We start from the raw sequence: 26,681 nt of genomic DNA, 5'->3' as shown, positions 1-26,681 counted from the left end.
TTTGTTTGAGGATAGCTGGATCTATCTCCTTTCTTTACATCTTCTCTGCTTTTACTGAAGCAATTTTTACTGCAAAAAGTAGAAGATAGAGGGGAGAAGAGGGGGATATGGGCCGGGAGAGAGAGAAACAGATGGGAGAGAGCATTGGAAGTGAAAGAGAAGGGGGAGGAGAGCTCGAGATGAAGATATCGAATGTAGGGGAGGGGGAAAGGGGTAATTTAGGGAAGAGGTGGTTATATAGGGAGGGGAGCCCCCTATTAAAGAGGTATGGGTTGTGCTTCCGGGGATAATAAACTAATTCATAATCAAATCATCTCCATGCATCGTTTATGTTTCATACAAACAAACAAATCCCCACCCCGCCCCATCCTTCAATATACGCGCATGTATATGATTTCTAGGCCTAGAACTCGTGAGTGTAATATGCCACCTACCTTCGACAGAGAGCATCAACTGTCGTCCGCGGGATAGATTTCCGATATCAATCATGATAATAATTATGTTAGCACAATAGGCTATTGTATACTTCTGGTTATATACCCTATACTGTGTCCTCCCAGCATAATAGTGTTATGATTGCAGACCAGATAAGCTCTACGTTTTAATCACTTGATTTTTGGTTTCTGAACAAAAGAGAAACCAAAACTACAGATTTGAAATGAGGGAGTGCATGGTCGCACAATTGTGTGCGCTCTAAATATGGTAAAACAGCATAAGTCATTCTAACTTGATGAAAATGATGCACATTATGCTTTATGTCTCTTTCTATTGCTATTTAAAAAGAGGGCTCAGGACGCGGTTTATTTTGAAACCCGGGGGAGGAACAATTGTGTAAGTTTTGGGTAAACACATGAAATCGGACCACCCGGGCAGTATCGGGCAACATTGAGATACATCCCGTTTGATAGGAGAATTTTTGAACTTATCAATGCGCAATTTATTTTTAATAAGATCCTCGAATTTTTTAGTGGTTAAAACTATTTTACCCGTCCTTTAAATGTTGTGAATTGCACCATTCCATAATAAACTGTTTAGAAAAATTCTGGAACAACATGTTTCAACATATTAATCGAAAAAAGCATCTTATATTATATGAAATATGAATAATCAATTTCAAGAGCGGAGTGAATGTATGCTCATCCCCATAATACATGTGTTGCGCATACGTGATTTACTTGTCACTGAATATGAACCCACATGAGAAGGAGTCATTGCATAACTTGTCGGCGATGATCATTAGATCAAAGGTATATCTGTCTCTATTGTGATTACAATAGGATTCACGTTTTCATATCGGAAATTAACATAACTCCCGAAATCGAAAACAGAAATAGCTTTGTTCCACTTTTCAGTAGGCAACAAAAGACTAGAATAAAAGGATTGTTCACACATACCACTCTAACACTTCAAATTAACAATGAGATCCGAAACCGAAAACTGAAACCGAACCGAAACTGAAAAGATAAAACGACCGTTAGGTTGAATGCGGAACCCCTTCATTGTTCATAACTTAAATTGTCCCCTCTGCGTCTTATCCAAAGGTGGCTTCTCTGATTCATCTGAGGGTACTTCTGGTCTTCGCGATGAAGGACTTTAACTCCCTCCCAGTCTATGATATGGTTTGTTGCAGCTACGTACTGTGGTTGCCGATAGCCGATTTATACTGGTCGGATACTGATGTGAGCCTGCAAAATCCACACCAGAGCCAGCAGACTCCAGAAGTCGTAGCTCCATAAAATGTTTCCTTATCGTCAGCCAGTAGAGACAACCCGGCCGTCACCATTAAGGTCAATTATTGCTGTGTTTAGTCGTCGTCAGTGGCGGCGCTACGGGGGGGGGCATGTGATGGGTTTTTTCTGCCTGTCGGCCTTGGGGACTTATTTAATCACAACGGAAAGTCAATTAATAACAGCAGAGGGCGTTATTACTCTTCCTCATAAACTACCGTATCTGACTAAAGTATGCACAAAATGTAACTCAGCTGTTATAAATGCGCCTATAGATTCAGAACTAAAAATAATAAAGAGGGCATTTTTTTGAAAATATTGTGAACCGATTGAAGTAATTGTTTTGGTTTATTAAGGGGGTACTACACCCCAGGCCAATTCTGTGCCTATTTTTGCAATTTTCTCAAAAATTATAGCACATTGGTGACAGGTAAGATATGTATAGTATAGGGGCAAGGACTACAACTACTGTCCTGTAAATAATTAAATTTGCAGTGCAATAGTTGTAGTCCTTGCCCCTATAATATACATATCTTACTTGTCCCCAATGCGCTATAATGTTTGAGAAAAATGCAAAAATAGGCACAAAATTGGGCAGGGGTGTAGTACCCCCTTAAAGCTAACGATTTAATGTATTTTTACATACATATTTGATTAACTTTTCAGAAATAGGAGAAAAAGTGTGCAATGAGGGTTCTGTTTTTATTAAGACACCTATTCTCAACTAAGGACGATTTTCTCTCTTAAAGGTAATTCAAGAGCAACTGGTCTTAGCGATGGTTAAGTTGATATTTGCAGAGTATTACAAACAACTGTGCGATGTTTTATAGGACAACTGCTTTAAGAAAGATGGAAATATGCTATATATTTTATGAATGGGCAGCTAGCTGACAACATATAGATAATATTGAGAAAAAAACCCCATAATTAAGGGCTGGGGTATGAACGTTTGGACAGTATTTATTGTGGGACATTAGAGCACATCAGACATATCGAATTGCATTCTGAATACGAAGAATGTCATTCTGATATCAAATAATTTTGATTTTTGAAATTCGCAATTTAATACACATTTTATGGCAAATCATTAAAAATTGATATTTTTGATATTTAACAGTACTTGAAGTAAACTTTATATATCTGATGATTTATACTTAAAGTGTATGTAGGTGGGATGAAAAGCCGACGATCAATTGAAAATTTTGACCTTTCGTATTGAAGATATGGATTTTTTTCCCAAAACACCAAAAAAAAAGTAGGTCTTTTTGGGAAAATAATCCATATCTTCAATATGAAAGGTCAAAATTTTCAATTGACCGTCGGCTTTTCCTCCCTGCTACATACACTTTAAGAATATGTCATTAGATTTATACAATTTACTTCGAGGACTGTTATATATCAAAAATTTGAAAAATATCAAATTTTTATAATTTGTCATAAAATTTGTATTATATTGTGATTTTCAAAAATGAAAATTATTTGATATCAGAAAGACATGCTTCGTATTCAGAATGCAATTCGATAGGTCTGAGGTGCTCTCATGTCCCACAAAAAATACTGTCGAAACGCAATAAATGCTCATTTTAGATCCCTTAAATTAATGCGTCAAAAACAATGTGATTGTTACTGCAAAAGCAATGATAGTCAACACAAAAGCTATTGCCAGCAGCATGTTGTCGATTTTGTTTGCTATTTTTTGCCACTCATTACTATCATTGTGATATACTTGTAAGCCTTCCTTCTCACAAACCATTTTGACAGAGCCATCCAGGCACTCATCAAGTGGTGTCTCGTGACCATGTGAAACGGCAGCTATAGAAGTCGTCCCCTCAGTGGGGTCTAAAACTCTCAGATCTAAACGATGACCTTCAGCAGATTGATCTACTGATGATTGAAGCTTGAAGATTTTCCGTAGCCAACGTGGAATTGGTTTGGATTTGTCTTGATGGTATAATGCCGCCACCAGTACACCAGAGACAATGGATAAGCTACTAATCAGGATCATTGGCGCGAAATAATAACCTATTTGTCAGAACGGAAGAGATTGTTTGTTAGTTCAATAACGAATCAAAGGAAATGTGTCACATTGAAGCCAATAATATTAAATTTAATGATATAATAAGGCCCAAACATGTTTGTTTCCTGTAGACAAATGCGAAATGCGGGTTTTTATTTTTATTTTTTTATCCATGTCTTGAAATGAAAATCATGCAATCGTAATTTACAGTGAGTTTTTCCGACACCCCCACACAACCACCCACCCACCCCCACACCCACTACAAGTCGCTCCAACACTAGTCATAGTCCATGTTTCTTCATATTCAAGAAAATTTATGACCATCTTTCATTCGGCAGATTAAAAAAGTATTAAAAAAATCACAATAGATTTGTGAAACATAGAAACAGTACTGTTCTTTTCTTCTCTTAGTATCTATATGATCACTGAAACTATTGTCTGTCCAAATAACTTAGACACCCTGTTTTTAGGATATATTTCGAAAAGTTTTCACTTTGGCAAAAAGTCATGAAAGAAAAGTTGCTAAACACGGTTAGACCTAACAGAAATTATTAGTAAAGCGATGAAAAAATATTCTTCTTTGTCTACTTTTATTCAATTTTGACCGATTTACAGCAAGATATCTGGGTCCAGCCGAATATTCCTAATGACTTGAAACTTTTGATGGGATAATCTATTTACAGTAAGGGGTGTTTAAACATTGTAATCATGCATATTGATCATTGATTCCACCCTTTTTTCTTTAATCCTTTTACTAATTCACAATAATGGCGGTCTACTCAAATGCATTCAACAAAAGGATGTTTGCAATCTACCGCGAGAGGTCGTCTCACACGCATAACAAATACACTACGATCAAATAAGTTGATGACAATATTTGATTGAATGGACTGCACTGTGTCATGATTTCGGTGAAGGACACCGGTTCAAATCCTTTGTTTGGAGCCAATCAATAATTTCATGCACAACCTCTATAGCTCAAAAGATGTCACAGTTAGTGCATTATAACAAATGATAGGGCAAGTTACTATGCGTCTGGAGTGTATTGTGAATTATACTCCTCACCAATAACATCAGAACATTCATAGGGCATACAATTTGTATTTTCTTAGAATTGGACCAAGCCAAAAGCATGCACAGAAGAAGATTCAAATACCGCGCCGAATTGTTGTAATTGGTTGAGGGACAGCTGGGATCACTGAGTTAATACACTAAGAATAAATATGCCAATCAGAAACACTGTCTGCATTTTATGAACTGAATTATATTTTTCATTTTTTAAAATGTTTTTGGTGTTTTTGGTGAGGAGTATAATTGATTTACTATTCATCCATTCACTATCCAAAATCACCATACCTACAAATCTGTATAATGAGACCTTCCAAAATAATGGTACCCAACTTCTACCGGATTATTTTTAAAGTGTTGAGAAAAACCTTCCAATTTCAATAGAATTTCTGGTAAACTCTCACTCAATGCTTTGGAAACACAAAAATCCCGTTAGGTCTCGGCGAATGTTAACACTTTTCTTTCATGACTTTCTTTGTAAGTGGATATTTTTTCAAATAAGTAATAAAAACTGGGTGTCTAAGTTAATTGGACAGACAATAGATGTATTGCTTCAGTGGTGAAGGCGCCAAGTCTTTAATTTATATAAAACATGTCTTCATTGCCTGGCAACTAAAATACATATCTCTCAATTTGAGACTTGTTGTGTGGGTGTGTGTGTGTGGGGTGGGGGTGGTGGTGGTGTGGGGAGTGTGTGGGGCGTGTGGGGGTGTGGGGTGTGTTTAACCGGTAGAGAATTATTGGGCGGATTCAGTTCAATACAGTACTGACAGAAAGTATGCACAGCTTGGATTTGCATTTACAAACAACACCATCCGTTTTGTTTTTTCACTTTATGCTCTTTTGTTGTATTATGTAACATTTAATGTTTACCCAGTGGTCTTTTACATTATTTATTGCGATTTTTCCGGTTTTTTCTTTTTTTTTTTCTTTGAAAGAATGAAAAAAAAAAATTAAATGCGCAAAATAAGCCATCAAAAACGAAATGCGCGCTACGGGAAACAAACTTGTTTTTTATTTGGCATAAAGGGAATATTTTGAAGTATGTTTACCTTACATCGAGAATAATTATAATTTATAATAACAGTTTAGCGCTACCTAAATCAAAGTCTGAATGCTCTTCGGCTTATTTGAATCAAACAGACTTACAATAAATATTATACAAGAAAGGAGAATGTGTTGTTCCTGTCGTATTCAGATAATAAAATGATAATCAAAGTAATTGGAATCACCAATCAAATCGCGCTAAACACTATAATACATACGGATGAATAACAGATAAATATAAACAGTCCATACATAACATGCGCAGTACCTTCCTGGATTCACCGAGCGAGTATAGCGACAATATCAAAAATGGTCTTGCATCATCACCATTGATAGAAATGAATGTCAATGTGGACGTTATATAGTTTCTACTATTCGCCAGTTGGCGCTAATAACACCGATAATGCTTACTTATGAATGGAATATTTGTTGATGATGGCGGAAGCAAGCTTCCTATCACCTGTTGAAAGAGCACCAAGGCAAGCAGGTTGGTGATACCAAGGGATACCTTTTCACCAGAGGCAGTCGGTAGCATAAAGGCCAGCAAATTCAAAACGGACAACATGATACATGGAAGGATCAAAGTAGATATGTAAAACTCTGGACGGCGTTTGAGAACTACGGTGAAAGTAAGTTCCGGATATAATCTGAAAAATTGATTGACAAATTGTGCCAAAAAGTTACATGTAGAATTTTAAAGTAAATCTAAGCTAATTTAACAAATGTAAATTTCCTTTTCATGGCCTATTATCTGTGTACCCTCTTCTTGTACACCTGAGAGTGTCAAGCTAACAGCAAATGCTTCATTATCCTATTTTATGAGCCTTAAAAAGTAGTGAAATCAGCCGTGATGTTCCCTATTTCAACACCGAATCCGATCAGTTCCAGTACCTAATTTACTGAGTACTTGTATAACATTAGGCATCCAGTGAATAGCGTTCTGAGTGTATGCTTATTCGACAGAGAGCATCGATTTGTTGATCGAGTATCTATGAATCCTCATGGGAGTTCCAATCCAGTTAGCAGCCTGGACAACCGATTCTTTAGAAATGCTTAGTCGCGCTGAAAGTTGATCGATACATGTTAAAATAAGCACAATTCAGAGATACACCTTTTTGCTATGAAATTAATTTTCTCGGTCAAATATAAAGCAATATTTTTTTTTCTTCAGTAATGTCAGTTAAAAACTTGGTGCTGGATATACATTTTTTTACAAATCCTGGTGTTAAAATTAAGCATCAAATTGTGTCTTTTAGTGTGATATTTTTGATTTTTATAGGCCTTCAGTTCGCACGCGAGCTTTTTACGGAATTCATATTTTAGCGTCTCAAACTAATATAGTTTGCTAAAGAAAGATATTTCCCACCTCTGTAAAGCACATCGTGTGGGTCTATATATTATAGTTTTGTTAGAATTTCCGTTTTATTTTACCCTTTTCCCTCCATACTCCGAAAATGTCTAACTCAGTACTTTTATCTCGAGAGCAACCAACAGAAATAGTCGATATTTCCTTTGTTGTTTATCCAGGTCAATTTTCCATTGAAAGCAAATTGCCCGACCAGCGATTTGGTAGCCCAAATCCCCAATTGAGTGTTCTGGTTAAACATGATCAGTAGGAGCGCTATAGGCCTGGGAATTTCTTTGCTATATTGAAGTTCTAGCAACACTGTAGCCATGCCGGTATTCCTATTAAACCCAGGGATATCGATCCACAATGCTAGTATTAGCCTTAGATTTCACTCGTTGATTTTGAAAATGGTCAGCCGGCAGTTAAAATAGTGAAATGAAAACGCAAATTCTGACAAAACTATGATATATCGCTCACGGTGATGTGCGTTAGAAAGTTGGGAAAAATCCTTCATTAGCGAACTATCTTACTTTGAAAAGGTAACAGGTTGATCCAAAAAAAGGCTCGCGGACAGAGTTTAAGCCTATCAAAATCGAAAATCTTACACTAAATGACTAAATTTCACGCCTAAGTTTAACACTAGAATTTGAAAAAAAAAAAATACAGTATCAAGCACTACAATTTATCCTGACATTTACTGAAAAAATGAAAATGATTGCTTTTCATTTGGCCGAGAAAATTAATTTTACATCGAAAAGGTGTAACTAAAAATTTAGCTCATCGTTTGTATTGCCTCATTAAATGACTGAGTGAGCCTTGCCAAACAAAAGAATCGGTTGTGCAGGCTGCTAACTGAATCATGCATCGTATTTACCCATATCCCTACATAGTGTGTGAGCTCGGGGTTTGGGCGGTTCCACTTGCATTTTATCGTAAGTAGTTGACATCTTGGGCTACACAAAAATGCCTGATAGCAATTGAACGGGAGTAACTTTTGGCGGGAAATGGTCATCGACCTTTACACAGGGTCACATTTGAAATTTGAAACAAATTGTTTTAAAAACCATTTCAATGTATTCCTCTAGTCACAAGGATTCAGAAAATGTATAGTTTGACCTATCAACAATTGTTTTCATTTAAAAACAAACCGCTAGCCAGAGAACCCGCTAATCAGAAAATCAATTAATCAGAAAGCCCGCTACTCAAAAAACATTTTTTGAGTAACGGGTAATTTCTGAGTAGCGGGCCTTCTGATTAACGGGCCTTTTGCAAAGTTATGGTTAGGGTTAGGGTTGGATACATTCCGTTAGTCAGAAAAAAATCTGAGTAGCGGGACTTTTACATAAAATTCAACAAAAAGCCCACACTACAGAAAGTCCGTTATTCAGAAGGACCGTTACTCAGAAAATTCTGACTGGCGGGCCTTCTGAATAATGGATTTTCTGAATAGCGGGTCTTCTAACTACCGGGTCTTCTGAGTGACGGGCTGCACCCGTTGTTACGAGCCGTTAATGACTCAAGGCCAAAAACACCCTTTTTCCCAAATTCACTTCGGAATGCACAACAATATCAACAGTTGTCCCCTGTTTCCACTTACATTGACAGATGTGTTGTTTCATAAGCTAGACTTCAGCAAGTCGAGAGAAGGATATAAAGAGGTACGCACTTTGACGTAAACTAGGTGTTCTCCAATATTACTGGATAGAGTAGTACCTTGAGTACATAAAATTTGTCTGATTTGCAATTCCCTTTCGTTGAAGGAAATGGACTGTGAGCACACTATTACTAGCCCACATCAAAACTGTAAACAGTTTCGAATTGTGTTTTAACATTTTCTTATATACCAAACACAAAAGTCCCAATTACTTCATTCACATTTTCACAACATATGATATAATATGGGATTTCCCAAGAGTAACTATATACATTAACCTTTCACATTACATCACTTCCTGTGGGTATTCCCAATCTTGGGATTTTCCTAACTGTGCAAACACAATGAACATTCTAGAAAGGGAATTCCCAACCATTCATAATTAGAAATGATTCAATTTGTTTTTGCTTAATTTGATGCATGAGAGGGGATTCCCTAAAATGTCTCATGAAATAGATTTTAATTGTAAACAAAGATAAATATTCAAATTAGATTACTCAGAGCACATCACACTGTATCTCTGCTAAATACGGCAAATTTAACATGATTTGCACTATGGTTACGGGAAGCCATTTGACTACTGGAAACATTATCTTTCTTAATGGTCTTTAGCATTGCACTTACCCTTGACTGTAATCAACAACCTCGCGAAGAATGACAACCTCTTCCAATTCCCATATTCCATTTTCGACAAAATATTTCTCATTTTCATACGGCCGTAAAAACACAAGATTCATCTGCTGCAAGTTATAAGACCAGGATCCAAACCTTAAAGGGCAACGTTGAGTATCAAATGGAAAGAGTCGTGCATCGATAACACAGGAGGTTTGCAGAACGTTAGGAGTAACCCACTCGACGGTGCCATCAGGGTAGAGAAAAACACCAACGTCTTTAAAATTGTCAAAGTTTCTGTCAACGCTGTGAATATTATCACAAGGTTATAATAATAACTAGTGGCAAATGGTGGTCATAGACCACAAACCTAGCTGAGTCGTGTTGGTGTTGTGGAGGTATCAATATTGCATATATTTTCAAGATTTAAATCAGGACCCCAACACATATGCTTTATGCTCTTGTATATTGACTATACGGAACAAAATATTTAGAAATCATGCAAAATTAATAAATTCATATTTTGATTCCTACAAGTCACATTAACATGTGTATCAGGATTTTGTGTTAGTTTGTTATAAGAATGTCAGTTTCCCGGTGAATTCAATTAGCTTTGTGGCCAAGATCTGTGTAAAAAAATCAACTTGACTTGACAATCTAGTTAATCAAAAACAAAAATTTTCTATGAAATTTAGATAATTGATTTCCTTCTCATTTAAACAAAAAAAACAAAAAAAAAAAAGAAGAAGAAAGTGAAATTCAATAGAAAAATCATATGTATTTCTTTTCAGTTCGTGTTTTTATCCTTCTGTCGCTTTTACGGAAGTGAAAACACTTTTGTTTGTATTTATTAAACAATTATTTGTACCTAAAGAAGTATACTGCTTATATTATATAAAATATTAAATGATTGTCAATTCACTTTTGATGGAAGCGTGGAAGTATGTACGTATGCACATATTGAGACGAAGCTTAACGCTGAATGATAAAAATGGTAAATTTGGAAATTACCTTAAAAATGACTGTATGTTGTATCTAATAATATTTTCTTATACCCATGTATAATAAAATGATGATATTGTATTTGGAAGATGGGAGTAAAAGTAGAAAGGTTGGCAATAGGATTTTATATAATGATTTAGTGTCATTGATGTGTTTATTCCACATCAATGTGAAAGTAGAAAGGTTGGCAATAAGATTTTATATATGATTGGTGGTCATTGATGTGTTTATCCCACATCAATGGTCGCCAAACAAAACAAAGAAGATGAGATTCTCTGACATTATATAATGCATAAAAGCATTATCCATCATTGAAGTATTATCGTTGAAGTATTATCATTGAAGTATTATAGTCATGCAAAAAAATAAATACAGTTGCATAATTGAATGTCGATTTATTATGACCTGATGTTGGAGTAAACAGGTTAAAAATAAGTTGTTGTTTTGTTGTATACTATTGTATATCGTTCATGTCATCGATTGGTGTGAGTACTAAATATAGCTCCTTCGAATTAAATTCAAAGTTTGGCAAGATGAAAAGATATGTCGAAATGTAATCAAAATCCTAGTCATAATAATAATAACGAAAGGAAATAACAGATATTCTGTACTTTTAGGGAGGCGGGACGCGCGCTTCATCTATGGTTGGTGCTCAATTATATAATTTGGTAATTTTGTTGTTGTTTTCTTGTTTTGTTTATGTGTCGTCAAACAAAAATGTTTCATATAGTCATGCAGGATGTATATAACTGTATAAGTAAGTCAAATATAATATGATGTAATTGTATGATGGCATCGCTACCAATAGCAGATGATTTAAATTGTACCTTCTCAAAATATGATAATATGGTTTTCAACCCTTTGAGATATGATAACAAGTATATAAATGAGGATGTGTACGAACAATATAATGCTAATAACTGTAAGTACATGACCCCAAGTGAACTACGGAATAATAGTATTCTTCATGATCATACATTTTCTGCACTGAATGTGAACATCAGAAGTTTAAAGAAAAACTTTCATAAGTTGAATAATTGTCTAAAAGAAATTGATCATAATTTTACTGTCATCGGATTGACCGAAACACATTTAAAAAGTAAACCGCATAATTACTATAATTTGCCTGATTATGAATTTGAATTTACAAATAGATTCAATCGTAAAAAAGGAGGAGCCGGTATATACGTATCAAAAAATGTTAAATATAAAGTGAGACATGACTTAAATAAAGCAACACAACATTATGAATCTTGTTTTATAGAAATTGATCAATCAAACCAAAAAAATGTGTTGGTTGGCGTCATTTATAGGGCTCATACATGTATTGACAGTTTTATTGAAGAAATAAATCCGATTCTCGTAGAAATCACAAACGAAAATAAAATTACATATATTATGGGAGATTTTAACATTGATTTATTAAAAGAGGAGATGCATAGACCAACTCATGATTATGTCATATTCACTGTTACCAGCTATTACAAAACCAACTAGAATTACGGAACATAGTGCAACGCTAATTGACAATATCTTGACTGACAATTATGACATTAATTCTGCGATATTGATTACTGACATAAGTGATCACTTTCTGACTATTATTTCAACTAGCATTAAAGTAAGGAAGAATCAAGCAAGTAATAAGGACACATGTTGTAAAAGAAACCTAACTACCAGTAATGTTAATCACCTAAAGGAAAAGTTATCAAGAATTAACTGGACAGAAATTTTACAAGGTGATGATGCCAACAAAGATTATAACATGTTTATATCTAGGCTTCAAGATCTAATAAATGAATGTATTCCATTGAGGAAATGCACCAATAAAAGGAAACAAAATCCGTCATTGCCTTGGATTACTGGTGGTTTGCTGAAAAGTATAAATAACAAAAATAAACTTTATAAAAAGTATAAAAACTCACCCACAGAAAACAACCTTAATAAATTTAAATTGTATAGAAATAAACTACATAGCCTCATCAGAAAGTCAAAACGTCATTATTATGAAACTAAGTTTAACAAATCTAAAAATGATATGAAACAAACATGGAGAAACATCAATAATTTACTTAAACGTAAGAACAGCAGTAAAAATAATCAAACTCAATTTAAAGACGATTCAGGTAATCTCATAAGTGATCCTCAATTAATTTCTGACCAGTTCAATGAATTCTTTGTACACATTGGTCCGAAATTAGCCGAAAAAATTGGAAATGGTAATAAAGACTATCATGAGTATTTACTACATCCTCTTCAGAATAGTATGTTTATGTCGCCTATATCAGAACATGAAGTGATAAAAGTCATTGACAAGCTTGATTGTAATAAAGGTCCAGGTCATGATGGAATTAGAAATGTGCTAATCAAGAAAATTGCCAAAGAAGTATGTTCCCCACTTGCTATGATATTTAACTCATCAATATCACGTGGTATTGTTCCAAAAGACCTTAAAAAGGCTAAAGTCGTTCCAATTTATAAAAAAGACGATTCCCAATTATATTCAAACTACAGACCAGTCTCAATATTACCTTGCTTTTCAAAAATCTTAGAGAGGCTAGTTTTCAATAGATGCCTGTCGTTTATGAATAAATACAAAATTTTAAACGATAGACAATTTGGCTTTAGGCAAGGTTACTCTACTGAAATGGCAATAACTGATTTAATTGACAATATTTATAACGCCATTGATCAAAATGAAACCACTCTGGGTATCTATTTGGATTTATCTAAGGCATTTGATACTATTCAACATGATATCATATTATACAAACTTGAATATTATTGCTTTAGAGGAACATGCTTAGAATGGTTTAAAAATTACCTATGTGACAGGTCTCAGTATGTGTGTTATAATTCATGTAATTCTAAATTGAAAAATATCACATGTGGGGTTCCTCAAGGTTCAATTCTTGGGCCTCTGTTGTTTATATTATATGTAAATGATATTATTATTACATCATCGACTCTGAAATTCGTTCTGTTTGCGGATGACACTACCATCCTATATTCTCACAAAAATCTTACAGACAAAATAGAAATGATTAATATCGAACTAAGAAAAGTTACAAACTGGTTTAGAGCGAATAAGCTATCAATACTTTATGATTATGGGTACACCTCAAAAAACATTTCATTTCAAAAGCAATACAAACGTAATGGTCGATGGAAGTATTCTTCCAAGAGTAAATAGAACGAAATTCTTGGGCATTATAATGGATGAAAATCTTTCTTTTAAATATCACATTGAAGCAATATCTAACAATATCTCTAAAAATGTAGGTATTATGCATAAGTTAAAATATTTTATTCCTAAAAGAATAATGTATTGTATATATTCTTCATTGATAATGCCGTATTTGAGCTATGGTATTCTGATATGGGGAAATACACATATGATTTATTTAGACAAATTACTCAAATTACAGAAAAGAGTCGTAAGAAACATTTCTAAGAGTGATTTTAGGGCTCATTCAGCCTCACTATTCAAGAGTCTTAAGATTCTCACTGTCTCTGACATGTATAAATATTATCTTGGAATCTTTATGTACAAGCATTCTGTTAATTTATTACCAAAATTATTTGAATGTTATTTTATGAAAAGAAAAAATGTCCATACCATAAACACAAGACGAAAGAACGATTACCAGTTGGTTAGAAATAAGACGGCTTTCTCATCCAGAGGAATAAGATCATCGGGTCCCATTTTATGGAATAAAATATCTCATGAGACACAAAATTCTTATTCTACTAACATATTTAAATCCAAACTTAAATCAGATTTAATAAGTCTCTATAAGTAAGGTACAAATTTTCAAAAAATTTTCAAATCATTTAAAACTACTTCATATACTTCATATATTTATTCAAAAAACTTATCAATACACTATTATTATGGCATGTTTTAAGTTATGTGATGGTAATTTCAATTGTTTGTCGGCATAATTTTATGTGTTCTGTCCTTGTGTTCCCTCGTACTTTGCTTTAACATAGGTGTAATGTAATGTAATGTAATGTAATGTAAGATGGACAACCTTTTGGACAGCTCCGCCATGCCTAATTAGTGACATGTTAACCAATGAAATGTGTGTAATAATATGTATGTATTGGCATGGAAAATAAAATATCTATCTATATCTATCTATCTATCTATCTGACCCCTGCAAAATGTTCCAAAAATTTTCCCCTGGTCGTGAGGTTTGATGTCACCGAGTTTGAGTCCCGTACTCCTTACAGATGTCCAGAAAATGCAATTTTAAGATTTGACCCCAGATGACCTTTGACCTGACCCCTGCAAAATGTTCCAAAAATATTCCCCTGGTCATCAAGTTTGTTGTCACCGAGTTTGAGCCCAGTACGCCTTACAAATATCCATAAAATACATTTCTAAGATTTGACCTCTGCATGACCTTTGATCTGACCCCTGCAAAATGTTTCCCTGGTCATGAGATTTGTTGTCACTAAGTTTGAGCCCTAATACCCCTTATATCCAGATATCCAGAAAATTAAATTATAAGATTTGACCCCAAATAACCTTTGACCTGATCCCATCAAAGAGTTCCAAAAACATTCCCCTGGTTGTCAAGTTTGTTGTCACCAGGAAATTTGTACAGGAAATGCATTTTAAAAATTTGACCTGACCCTTGTCAAATGTTCCTCATGTCATGAGATTTGTTGTCACCGTGTTTGAGTCCCATACCCCTTACAGATGTCCAGATAATGCAATTATAAGATTGTACCACCGTAATGACCTTTGCCCCAATTCTGTATGCAAGTTTTAGGTGTGTGGTATAGCCAATGTATATATGCAAATTACATCATTGTACTATTAGTTAGGTGAAAAAGTTCAATTTGGTGACCACTCTCTGGCTAGTAAGGTTTGACGATTGATTCGACTTCTATGGACCATTTAGAAAAAAAAAACTAGCCACCATGTCCCTCGCGAAAATCCCGGCATTTTTCGCTAGAGGCCAAAATCCAAAATGGCCGCCGCCACCATTTTGAAAATTTAAGTTTTGAACCAGAGCACCTATAATCATGCACAAAGACACTTTTTCGGATATGTCGAGTACAAGGATTCCGATTCTGACATTAGTTTGACATTACGGCATCATTTCCACCCAGAAATCCAAGATGGTGGCCGGCACCATCTTGAACAATTTAGTTTTGAACAAGAGGACCTAAAATCGTGTACAAAGACACTTTTTTGGGATAAGTCGACCACGAGGATTTCAAATTTGACAATACTTTGACATTACGAACTCATATTTACCCAGAAATCCAAGATGGTGGCTGCCGGCGCCATCTTGAAAAAAATAAGTTTTGAACAAGAGGACCTAAAATCGTGTACAAAGACACTTTTTTGGATAAGTCGACCACAAGGGTTTCAAATTTGACATTACTTTGACATTACGAACTCATATTTACCCAGAAATCCAAGATGGTGGCTGCCGGCGCCATCTTGAAAAAAATAAGTTTTGAACCAGATTACCAAATAAGTACAAATTAAGATAACACAGGGTAGCGCGTGTACGTTGGTTTGACCATATCAAATGACGAGTTCCCACGTGCAACAGAAATGAGGGGATTTCGTTTTCTAAACTAGGTTAGGTATACCACGATTGGGTATGTGCTGTTAATATTCAGTCATAATATTATTTTATACATAGGATGCTTCAGCTTTTTTACACACACAACAAATCATTGAAAACCTTTAGCCTGTGCTAGATAAGCATTAAACTATTTATTCCTAAGGTACTTTCATTATATTTCATTATGTTGTATACTGTTTGAAAAAAGGCTAAAAAAGGATAAAATGTAATGTACACAGTTATCAATATTTCAGCATTAATTATCTCGTCGCTATAGAAATCTTTACAGAATAACAAACCAAGGTCGTTGGTAATGAAATCGAAACGATAACGAATTAATAATTTATTGCTGTAATTGAAGTAATACAAAAACGACGCATTAAACATTAATCAAGGTTTATCACACACTATATCTTTTTCATCGTTCACATTGATTCATAACAAGACGCATTGAATTAACAAATGCATTAAATTAAAAGGGCATATACGATATGATGTGATTTGCAGTTTTTGTTACAGTATTCCTACGATTTCCAAGTATTATCTAATGTGATTTACAGTAATTTGGTCGGTTTTGATTAGTTACATGAAAATTAAACCGTATAACTATTTGCAGTAAGAATAACAGTAATACGGGAAGTAATACTAACTTTGCATATAATTGAAGATCCGGACGCCAAATCCTCGAAGATGGAATGGACAAGACTGGAATATTGGGATATTCACTTGTGTCCCAAGTTAGAAACTCATCGTGCCACACCTTAGGGATATAAAACACAAACGATAAACTTAATAAGAGTTAGTTCGGCAATTAGAGTGATATTTCTGGTGTTTATTTGCTTAGTTTTAGTTCATACGCATGACAATTAAGGGATCTAAATAATACATGACACTAAATTTCATCTCTACTAGTTGTCCCATAAAAATCGGGTAACAACGAAAGTGGTGATATTTTATTAATGTGTTTTCAACCTCTATTCAGTATTTGATTCATATAATATGCAGAAAACAATAACGTATTAGATGAAACTATTTTGGAGATATGCTCTCGGATGAAAAATGATTGCAGGAGAAAGTTTGCAGTTTTCAGTTGACTTCAGGTCAAGAAAAAGAAAGAAAGACCGAACGAACGAAAGAAACATCACGAACAGTTCATGCTTTGCAGTAAAATAACTTACAATTCCTATTGTCACACTGAGTGTTAAAGTTTGCATTTTCTCGTTCTGTAAAAATACGCATAAAATAATTCATAAATACTGTTTAGCCAACGGTCCTTTTTTGTCAAGTTTATTTCTAATAATGTAAATTAGAACGAAAATATTGACATTGTTATACTCAGGTAAATAATGCCATGTTGAAATATAATTATTCCCAACTTTTAAAATAACGATGTTGATCCATGTCGATAGCATTATTATGCTAATGTGTATTAACTCTTTTCACCGTCACTCTCACCAATAGAAACTCAAGTTACCATGTTACTGTTAGACTATTTGGGATCCTCCCAATTAATGCTAAAAATAAATTATAAAACTTGGTGAAAGTTTTATGTTCACACATTGGCTGACCAGTGGTGCAATTGGGTTAGAGACAGGCGACTTTTATGTGCCTATGAGTTAGCACTTTTCCCCAATTTGAAGACGGTAAAGCCCACGATGGACATTTCTTGGCATTGCTACTGTGTTCTCATATTTCACTTACCAATTCAATTACTCTCTGAAGACCCAGACGGATAACAACTTCTATTTGAGTGCTGGAATTTAACACTGGTGGTGCTAATGTTGAGCCATAGTTTGACAGAAGCTTGGTGATTAAATTATAACGGTCTCCCCGTGGGCGACTGGAATCCGTTGCTAAGTTTTAGGAAGAACATATAAACATGATAAACTCAAATGTTCATAATGGATATTGATTATCTTACGAAATTTTTCAACAAGTATTCTTGCATTTCATGATACGATTTACTTGCTAGTGGCGAGCAACGCATAACCGTATGCTGTTTTCTTTTCTACCTTCATGATGAAAGCATTATCACGAATTCTAAGGTGTGGTTGTAGGGTTTAGTGTTAGAGTTTAGGGTTAGGGTTTAGGGTCAAGGTAAGGGTTAGGGTTTGGGTTAGGGATATAAAAATGTCGTAATGCTTACATGAAGGTAAGACCTTTACTTTTCTTTTTCTGTAATACAAAACACACACCTTGGTACAGTATCATGATATACGCATGCAAATAATAATTATAAGTACTGTTCGAGATCAAAACTGACAACACGCAACATTTCCAGAAAATATCGTTTTACCTGTCTTCTTGATCTCTAAAAATCTTCCGAATACTCTGGTTAAAATCTGCTTTTACATTGTCCATCCCTTGCGGTCTTCGTTGTGATTTTTACGACATAACCAGGATTAAATTAAATCTAATGCCTGCATGACTGTGCTATGATTCGTTGTGCCAGAAAGGTGTTTGTTTATGATACTTCTTGATTACGGAATAAAGTGCATACACACAATATACTAATACTAGTATATTAGTACTAATAAATACGAATATAATCCTAACCCTAACCCTAACCATAATCCCTAACCCTAACCCTTACCCTAACACTAACCCTAAAGCCTAACCCTAACCCTAAACCCTAACCCTAACCATAACCCTAACCCTAACCATAACCATAACTCTAACCCTAACCCTAACCCCTAACCCTTACCCTAACCCTAATCATAAGACCCTAACCCTAAGACCCTAACCCTGACAATAATGAACCTTGCCTCGCACTATGAGGTTAGTGATATATTGCGGCCCATTATGGTTGCGGAAAGAAATTAAGCGTCCGGCACGTCCGCGTGGTATACTCTTTTGGACGTGGGCGCATCGTTATTAAAGCCACACATTTGGAATTTCCTAACTCTAAAATTTACACTTTTGCACATTTTAATTATACAGTTTACCTACCCTTAAAAATATCAGTCAAAAATAAAGCCATGAGACATAACAAAAGTGGCAAGACGAAACAAATATTATGTTTTTTTTTACATGATTATACATACATTAGAGTACTTACCAAGTACGAAATGCCAAATTGCCAAAGACATCAAACCTAAACATTTCAATCTCCTGCTATCCATTGCATCCACTATTTGTTTCGCAATGAGCACAAACACAGATATGAAGACCCGTGCTGCTTTGATGTGAGTATATTATATGCAATCATATTATGCCGGAGATGCTGAACATAAGATTCATGTTGAATGATGTAGCAGAGGGGTGGAAGTACATAATGTCTGGTCGCTAAGGACTTTTATTGGTTGGTAGACATTCCGAATATGTGAATGGCTTTTAATTAAGCGAAGTCGAAATAAAACCAAATGTGACTGGACGCGGCGAATCAGCCGTAAAGTCGGCCCCGGTCAATTTTTTTTATTTCCTGTTTAGAAAATATACACCATAAGCTTTAAAATGGTATATCATTTGACTTCAAACGACATCCAGAAACGGGGTTATGATTTGTTGAACTCTGTTCCTTCGACAAAATTGTATTTTTTATCAGTTCTACATGTGTCTCTTTTTCTACATTTCTGGTAATAAATATCCAACAGTCATAATTGGCGGTCATTTCTAATAATACCCAAGTCAACGAGGTTCAGAAATACCCTCTCATTGTTCATTGTTGATTATACATACCTAGACAAAATACAATGCTTTGTTATCTACCACTTGAACAGGATTTAGCCAAAGCAAACAAAGACAAGAACTATTCTATAAAAATAGGTAGAAGCTTATTATCCTCTTCAGCAGTAGTATTATTGATTGATTTAAACAGCGTTTGATAAGATACTTCTCGCAACGAATTGATACACCTATGAATACGACCTTCACATACATTTGACACTTTAACTCAAAATACAATTTGCCGAGTTTACGGCTGATTCGCCGCGTCCACTCACAAATGTCATTAGAGAGACAATTTTCTAGCCTGGCGCATTTATAATATATGTTTTTATACCCTTGTGTATAGTAATTATGGTTTCATTATTTGCTTTTAGCACATCACAGTGGTTTAAAATGTGCGTTCATGCGTGTTAAAATAAGTAACTGTTATCCTTATTGCAATCATAATGGCCTTTGTAATTTGTCGTTGCAATGCAATAATAACTCCACGGCCAAGTGCGATTAGCGTGACGAATGCACTTTTCCCCGAGGGTATCAGGTCATGAAGGTAGTAGAGTAAAGAAGGAGAAAGCTGGCACGCATTCTATTGTACAATCATAATTGCCGCCCTTTGAGGTTTCCAGTCAACGTTTTGATTATGTAACACGATCATCACTTTATATGATCTTTTGTGTTGTATACATGCATGGTCGCACAATTGTGCATACTGCAGTTACTGTCCGTTTTCCTATACACAATACACAGTGCTCCTACCATTGACGCGTGACCTCTACAAATAGCGTACGTTAGAAGTATGGGGATTTGCCTAGTTAACGTCGCTGTGTGAAAAATAACCGGCCAATATTGAAAGTACTCTTCTAAAATTCTAGAAAATATAGTTTTGTAACATGTCCTAAATTTTTAGCTAATTTAGATGTTTGGAAATATTCGTACTTTGGTGTTTTAGGAAGGATATGTAAACGACAGATAACACCAAAAATATGAAGACATTATTTCCAAACCGTGTTAAGTCAACAATCATTATGTTGCTCATTTTCAAGAATTCTGGTTAACAAAAAGCACACCATGTGTGTGTAGGGGGGGGGGGCGTGCCCGCCCAACTGGTTCACTAGTTCGCTTACCAATTCAATGACTCTATAAATTCCCAGACGGATAACAACTTCTATTTGAGTGCTGGAATTTAACACTGGTGGTGCTAATGTTGAGCCATTGTTTGATAGAAGCTTGGTGATTAAATCATAACGGTCTCCCCTTGGGTGACTGGAATCCGTTGCTAAGTTTCAGGAAGAACATAATAACTCAAATGTTCATAATGGATATTGATTATCTAAAGAAATTTGCCAACAAATATTCTGGCATTTATGGAACTAAGATACGATTATGTGTTGTTAGTGCCCGGTGCTAGTGGCGAGCAACACACATAACTGTATGTTGTTTCTTTTCAGTTCTTTGTTTTTGTTATACTTTTGTTCTACCTTCATGAAAGCATTATCACGAATTCTAAGGTTTGGTTTAGGGTTAAGTGCTATTGTTTAGGGTTAGGGGTTGGGTTTAGGATATAAAAATGTCGTAATGCTTACATGAATGAAAGACCTTTACATTTCTTTTCCTGAAATAAACACACACAATGGTACAACATATAGTTCAAAAGATTTCAGTTCATAGGCACTACAGACGTGCAAATCGTGTTATAGTTGCCGTATTTGGCAGTGTAATAGTACTTATAGAGGTGATTAATCTAAGCTATGGAGCCATTTCAACAACACCCCTCATTTAGTGGAAAAAGGTCATTGAACTTTGCACAGGCGGTCAAGTTCAAAGTTATTCAAACTCACAAGGTTTTCCCCCAAAAGACTTTAATCTTTCAGGTTTTTGGGAGACTACTACACAGGTGCACAAGATCGCATCGTTGTGAAAACCACACATTGGGAATTTTTATTTCCAAGCATGAAAATGATCAGAGAGTAACATGAGTAAGCGCACATTTCACCCTGAGCACAGAGATAGTCTTACAATTAGGGCATGTTCACCCTATAGCAACACATACGTGGTAGGACTACAACTGGTCAGTTTAGTACACTCTCACTCCCACTTCTACATCTTTTCTTTTAAAGTAATTGTTTTAAACGGTGATGAACAAAGGTGAAATATGGTTGAATTCCTATTATATTATACTATATTGTAAAATTTACACTTTATTTACCCTTCCCTGCTTAAGGGGGTACTACACCCATTGCATTTTTTTTGCATTTTTTGCAAAATGATTTCGTTAAAATTTTGGATATGTGTTGCTAACACATTAGGGAAATAATGTTGATATGTAAAATGGGAATAAGTGGTCCCTGACTTCTTTTATGACTTCATGAACTTGGTGCTCCACAACTATCAAAAAACGAACCGGTTAAAATGCTTCTATTTTCAATGTTGAGCTATATTTTGTATTTTGAACTTGCGACATTATTTCACTGAAACTTAAAGGTAACAGGTTAATACCACAACCACACTACAGCAATGATTGTATTTTTTGTCAAAGATTGTATTTTTTGTCACCTATACCACCATATTAGGTAGTTTTCCGTAAGCTTCATTTTTGTGATTTTGGTAACTATTTTATATTATTTGCCCAATCCATCTCAACTAGGCAATCTAAATTGTACTCACCATTTACATCCCAAGGTATTTTAGTATATCCACCTCACACATTTCCATTATATATCCAGTAACAGACAAAATATCAAAATTGATGCCTCATTATGACATGTATGATATCACAGACTATCACATGTATTCAAAATTAATGCCTGAATTTGACCTGAACCAATTGACCTATAACCCGACCTTTGATGACCTTATAGCCTTTTTTAATCTCTTTTCCTAACAACACATTATAGAAGATACATACATGGTGTAGTATTAAATTGTCTATGTGGAAGAGATTAGGCGTATTTAATTTATTCAGTGTTATAATCAGTGAGTACATTTCTATAGATAGTATAACAAAGGATTTAATGTATTCTATTCATGTATTCTACTTGGACATGTTCAATAGAATAAATTGTGGTTTATTATGAAACACACATCTCAGTTACTAGGATACAGTAAATAAAAATATATATAGGGCTAAAATGACTTACTAAAATGGTTTAAAAACACTTTGTATGTAGATATATTTTATAAGTTCATGACATGAGGTGATGAACATATTTATGTACTTTATAAATTTGCAAAAAAAAAAAAAAAAAGAAGAGGGTACTGATGAAAATCAGGGTATTATTCCCCCTTAAATGTATATATTGGTCAAAAAATAATGTCATGAGACATAACAAAAGTGGCAAGACGGGACAAATAGTGTTTTCTCATACATGTGTGACTATACATACATTATAGTACTTACCAATTACGAAATGCCACATAACCAAAGACATCAAACCTAAACATTTAAATATCGTGTTCTCCATAATATCCACTATTTGATTCGCAATGAGCGCAAACACAGATATGAACACCCCGTGCTGCTTTGCTTATATATATTATATGTGTGTATTATAATGCAATCAGATCATATTGGAGATGTTTTTCATACATTCATAGTGAATGATGCAGCAGAGGGTGGGAGTAGACATCATAAATATACTAGTACTGTCTGGTTGCTAAGGATTGTTATTGGGGGAAATTCCAAATAAATGTATATGTGAATCTGTTACGAATGCTATTCTGCTCATTTATTGGCTGTCACGAACTATAAGGCAAAATGCACTTGAAATCGTTTTTTATTATTCGATTGATTATTGACTGGTTGATTCAAATTGAATCAGATTCATTGATTGACTGCTCGATTAACTGATTGATTGATTGATTGATTGATTGATTGATTAAATAATTTACACAGACGATACTGTATTTTCTCTTGAGAGGCTAAACGGCTTTGTTTTAGAGGGTATTCTAATCTTGACTGATGAAGAATGACATTTTGTTGTTGCTGCTGTAACTCTGAGATGATCATTATGATTCCAAGATAACGCCGGTCAGTTTCTGTATTAAACATGGTATACTAAGCACTTCTGTAAAAACAGTCAGTATGTTTAGCATGGTATAGACCTATATACTGAGCCACTTCTGTTTGTTATGTTTAAAAGAAATCACATCGAAATTACAACATTATATTAATGTCCCGGGTCCCGGGTTCGAAATCTGAGTAGGTGGGCTTGAGCTCGGCTGGCTGTTTGTGTCCTTGAGCAACTGATTAGTGCTTCCAGAGAAGATGGTGTTTCAGAGGGCACATTAAGCCGTCGGTCCCGCGTACACTGTACTCTGCATTAATGTCAGATATTATGTACGCAGTCATGGCGGCACTGACTGCGTACATATTTGTCGATTTTGCACCCTCCCTGAAATTAACTTTGCCCCCAATGCCCCCCCCCCCTAAAAAAATCCTAGTTCCGCCACTGAAAACGGCATCTACAGATGTCTCCCTTCTTCAGTGATTCACAACCATTTGGTTTCTGTGTGAATTTTTACACGTGCCTTTATACATTAATATAAAATTCTCTCTATTTTGGTCGATTTTGCAGTGTATTATGCTAATGTCCTGACATTAGGGACCGTTCACAAACACGTGTAAGGGGAGGGCCTGATGCAAAAAAAGGGGGGCTGAAAATTGTTGACCCTCCTAAGGGGGGGCCTGAAAAAATGACCACAAATTTTCCTGGAAAAATTGAGTTTATATGCTTTTCTATGGGGTTGACCCATGATTTTCATGTCAAAAAGGGGCCCTGAAATTTTGAGGTCTCTAAAGGGGGGGCGAAAATTTTTCGCGATGAATTTTTTTTGCATCAGCCCCCCCCTTACAAGTGTTTGTGAACGATAATGTGAGATTCATTATTCTGCAATGTAAAAGACAAAAGTGCATATTTTTAAATAATCACCAGTATTTTTTTATCAAATTAATTCAAGCGTGAATAAAAACACCTGTTGCGGAAACTTTTTGATAACCCCTCTATTGTATTCTTTGAATTATAATACAATAAATAGAGCGGTTGCAATTCTTCACACCTGGGTGCATATACGTACACGTCTTATTATTTAAAAGTACCCTCCTGTGACGAAGCAAGCGCAAGGTCGCTTATTGAAATATTTTTATCCTGACAAAGTAGAAAATCTAGAATATTTGTCCGTTTTACAATCATGACAATATACAGTATAATTGACCGAATTAAAAAGACTAGTTTGCGTATGACGTCCTGTCAGCCAGACCAAAATGCTGTACTGCGCAGTTCAGACCAATCACACCGCGCATTTGCCCTGACGTCAGACGCAAACTAGACCTTTTTAATGCGGTCTTTAATTTTAGCAAAGACAATTCAGGACGGAGTAACTTTGACTTTTGACCCATGCACAACAAGCAAATCGACCTTAGATTACTACAAGCATCTCAAGCTTAGATGTTTTTGTGGTATTTCAGTATTTTGAAGATATTTTTGTATCGGACCGGAAGTGACCCCTTCATGTCACCCAAGGGGGTCATTCAAGTATGATAGTGTACACATGCGTGACCAAATGTTTTTAAAACACCCCCTAAACGAGTTTTACCGTACCAGCAAATTTAGCCCCTTAATTAATAAGGTCATTTAATATAGAATTTACCCCCTAATGAGTTTTTGGCAGTTAAAATGAAGAAAATGTACCCTTTTTGGACTCGTAATTTACCAAAAATTTGAAAAAGTACCCTAAGCAAGTTGTTCAGTTTTAGAAAACTACCCTTATTCTTGAAAATCACCACCTTGCTTTGAGCTTGTTTTAAGCAGATTAATTGAGTAGGGTAAAGTACACTGATCAGTATGCCTTTTGTTTGAAGCAAATCGGAAATACGATTTCCATAATACATCAAATAATATTTTCTTTGTATCTTATTGTTTTTATCAATAATCAATACAGTTATGACCTAAAAGAACTGTAAAGGCTCGTTAATATGTAATTTTTGCCAATATTTTACTAAAAATCAATGCATAACTGTTCATGGTACTTTTATTTTGCATACTTTTGCCCTGAAACTTGGTCAAAGTGTTTCTAATATGTTTTAATGTATTATATAGTAACGCCGCACCCTAATTTGCATATTTGCATAATTAATTGGCATATTTGCAGAACACCGAAAATCTGTGTGCTAGTTTTTTTACTGTCACTGTATATTATTGTTCCTTCTGTATTTTTACATGTGGTATTTTGTGCATTTTAATGTTGGCCTTGTGACACCTGGGCACTTTGGTAGAACAAGGCTAGTATTAAAGGTCAACCCAGGTTAACTAAGAATGAAATAAATAGATAAATAAATTTAGATTATTTTGGTCTGTGATGTTTGTTGGAAATTCCCGTATAATCATGTTTATTTAAGCTATCAAAAAGCTATATACTAGAGAGTAGATATTTCTACATACATGTAGAATGCTTGGGTTTGGGAAAAACCACCACTCTAATCATATCATAATATTGCGCAAAATGGGTTCTCCCCGGGTTTCAATAGTGAAACGGGGCTCAATAATACTACCTGCGTCATAAGCACTTCACGCCACCCGCGAAGTGCTTGTACAAAGTAAGACTGTGTGAATCTATATGACTTTCGTATTTTAAATTTTAAAGTAAATTATTTGTTACAAATTAGAACATCTACAGCTCTCTATCTGCGTGTTATATAATTTTCTTGTTCCCGTGCTGAAACGTTCCAGAAAGAGATCGAGAGGACTCACCAAACTTGTCAAATGAATGTGCATAAGCATATACCATAGAACTGTGATACGAGCTATATAGCGAGAACGGTAAGTGATATACAGTGACGTTGCCAGCACCAGTGGCGGCACCCGGAATTATTTACAGGGGGGGGGGCAAAGTGAATTTCAGGGAGGGGAGCCAAATCGAAAAGTTTTATCCCAAATTGCAGCAAAAGTTGAATCTT

General features: G+C 35.0%; 1 protein-coding gene across 1 annotated transcript; it reads right to left on the bottom strand.

The window, feature by feature from the left end:
* Positions 1-3,324: 3,324 nt before the first annotated feature.
* On the bottom strand, positions 3,325-23,735 carry LOC140160118 (neuronal acetylcholine receptor subunit alpha-9-like). The gene is made up of 7 exons (XM_072183396.1): positions 23,618-23,735; positions 17,768-17,919; positions 17,245-17,289; positions 16,717-16,826; positions 9,486-9,779; positions 6,271-6,506; positions 3,325-3,749 (listed from the first exon to the last, which is right to left on the bottom strand). Exons 1-7 carry the CDS (start codon positions 23,733-23,735, stop codon positions 3,325-3,327), a joined length of 1,380 nt encoding a protein of 459 aa, XP_072039497.1.
* Positions 23,736-26,681: the final 2,946 nt, after the last annotated feature.

The sequence above is a fragment of the Amphiura filiformis genome, chromosome 9, assembly GCF_039555335.1.
Source record: "Amphiura filiformis chromosome 9, Afil_fr2py, whole genome shotgun sequence".
Taxonomy (NCBI): Eukaryota; Metazoa; Echinodermata; class Ophiuroidea; order Amphilepidida; family Amphiuridae; genus Amphiura; species Amphiura filiformis.
This window is presented reverse-complemented; position numbering and strand designations above follow the sequence as displayed.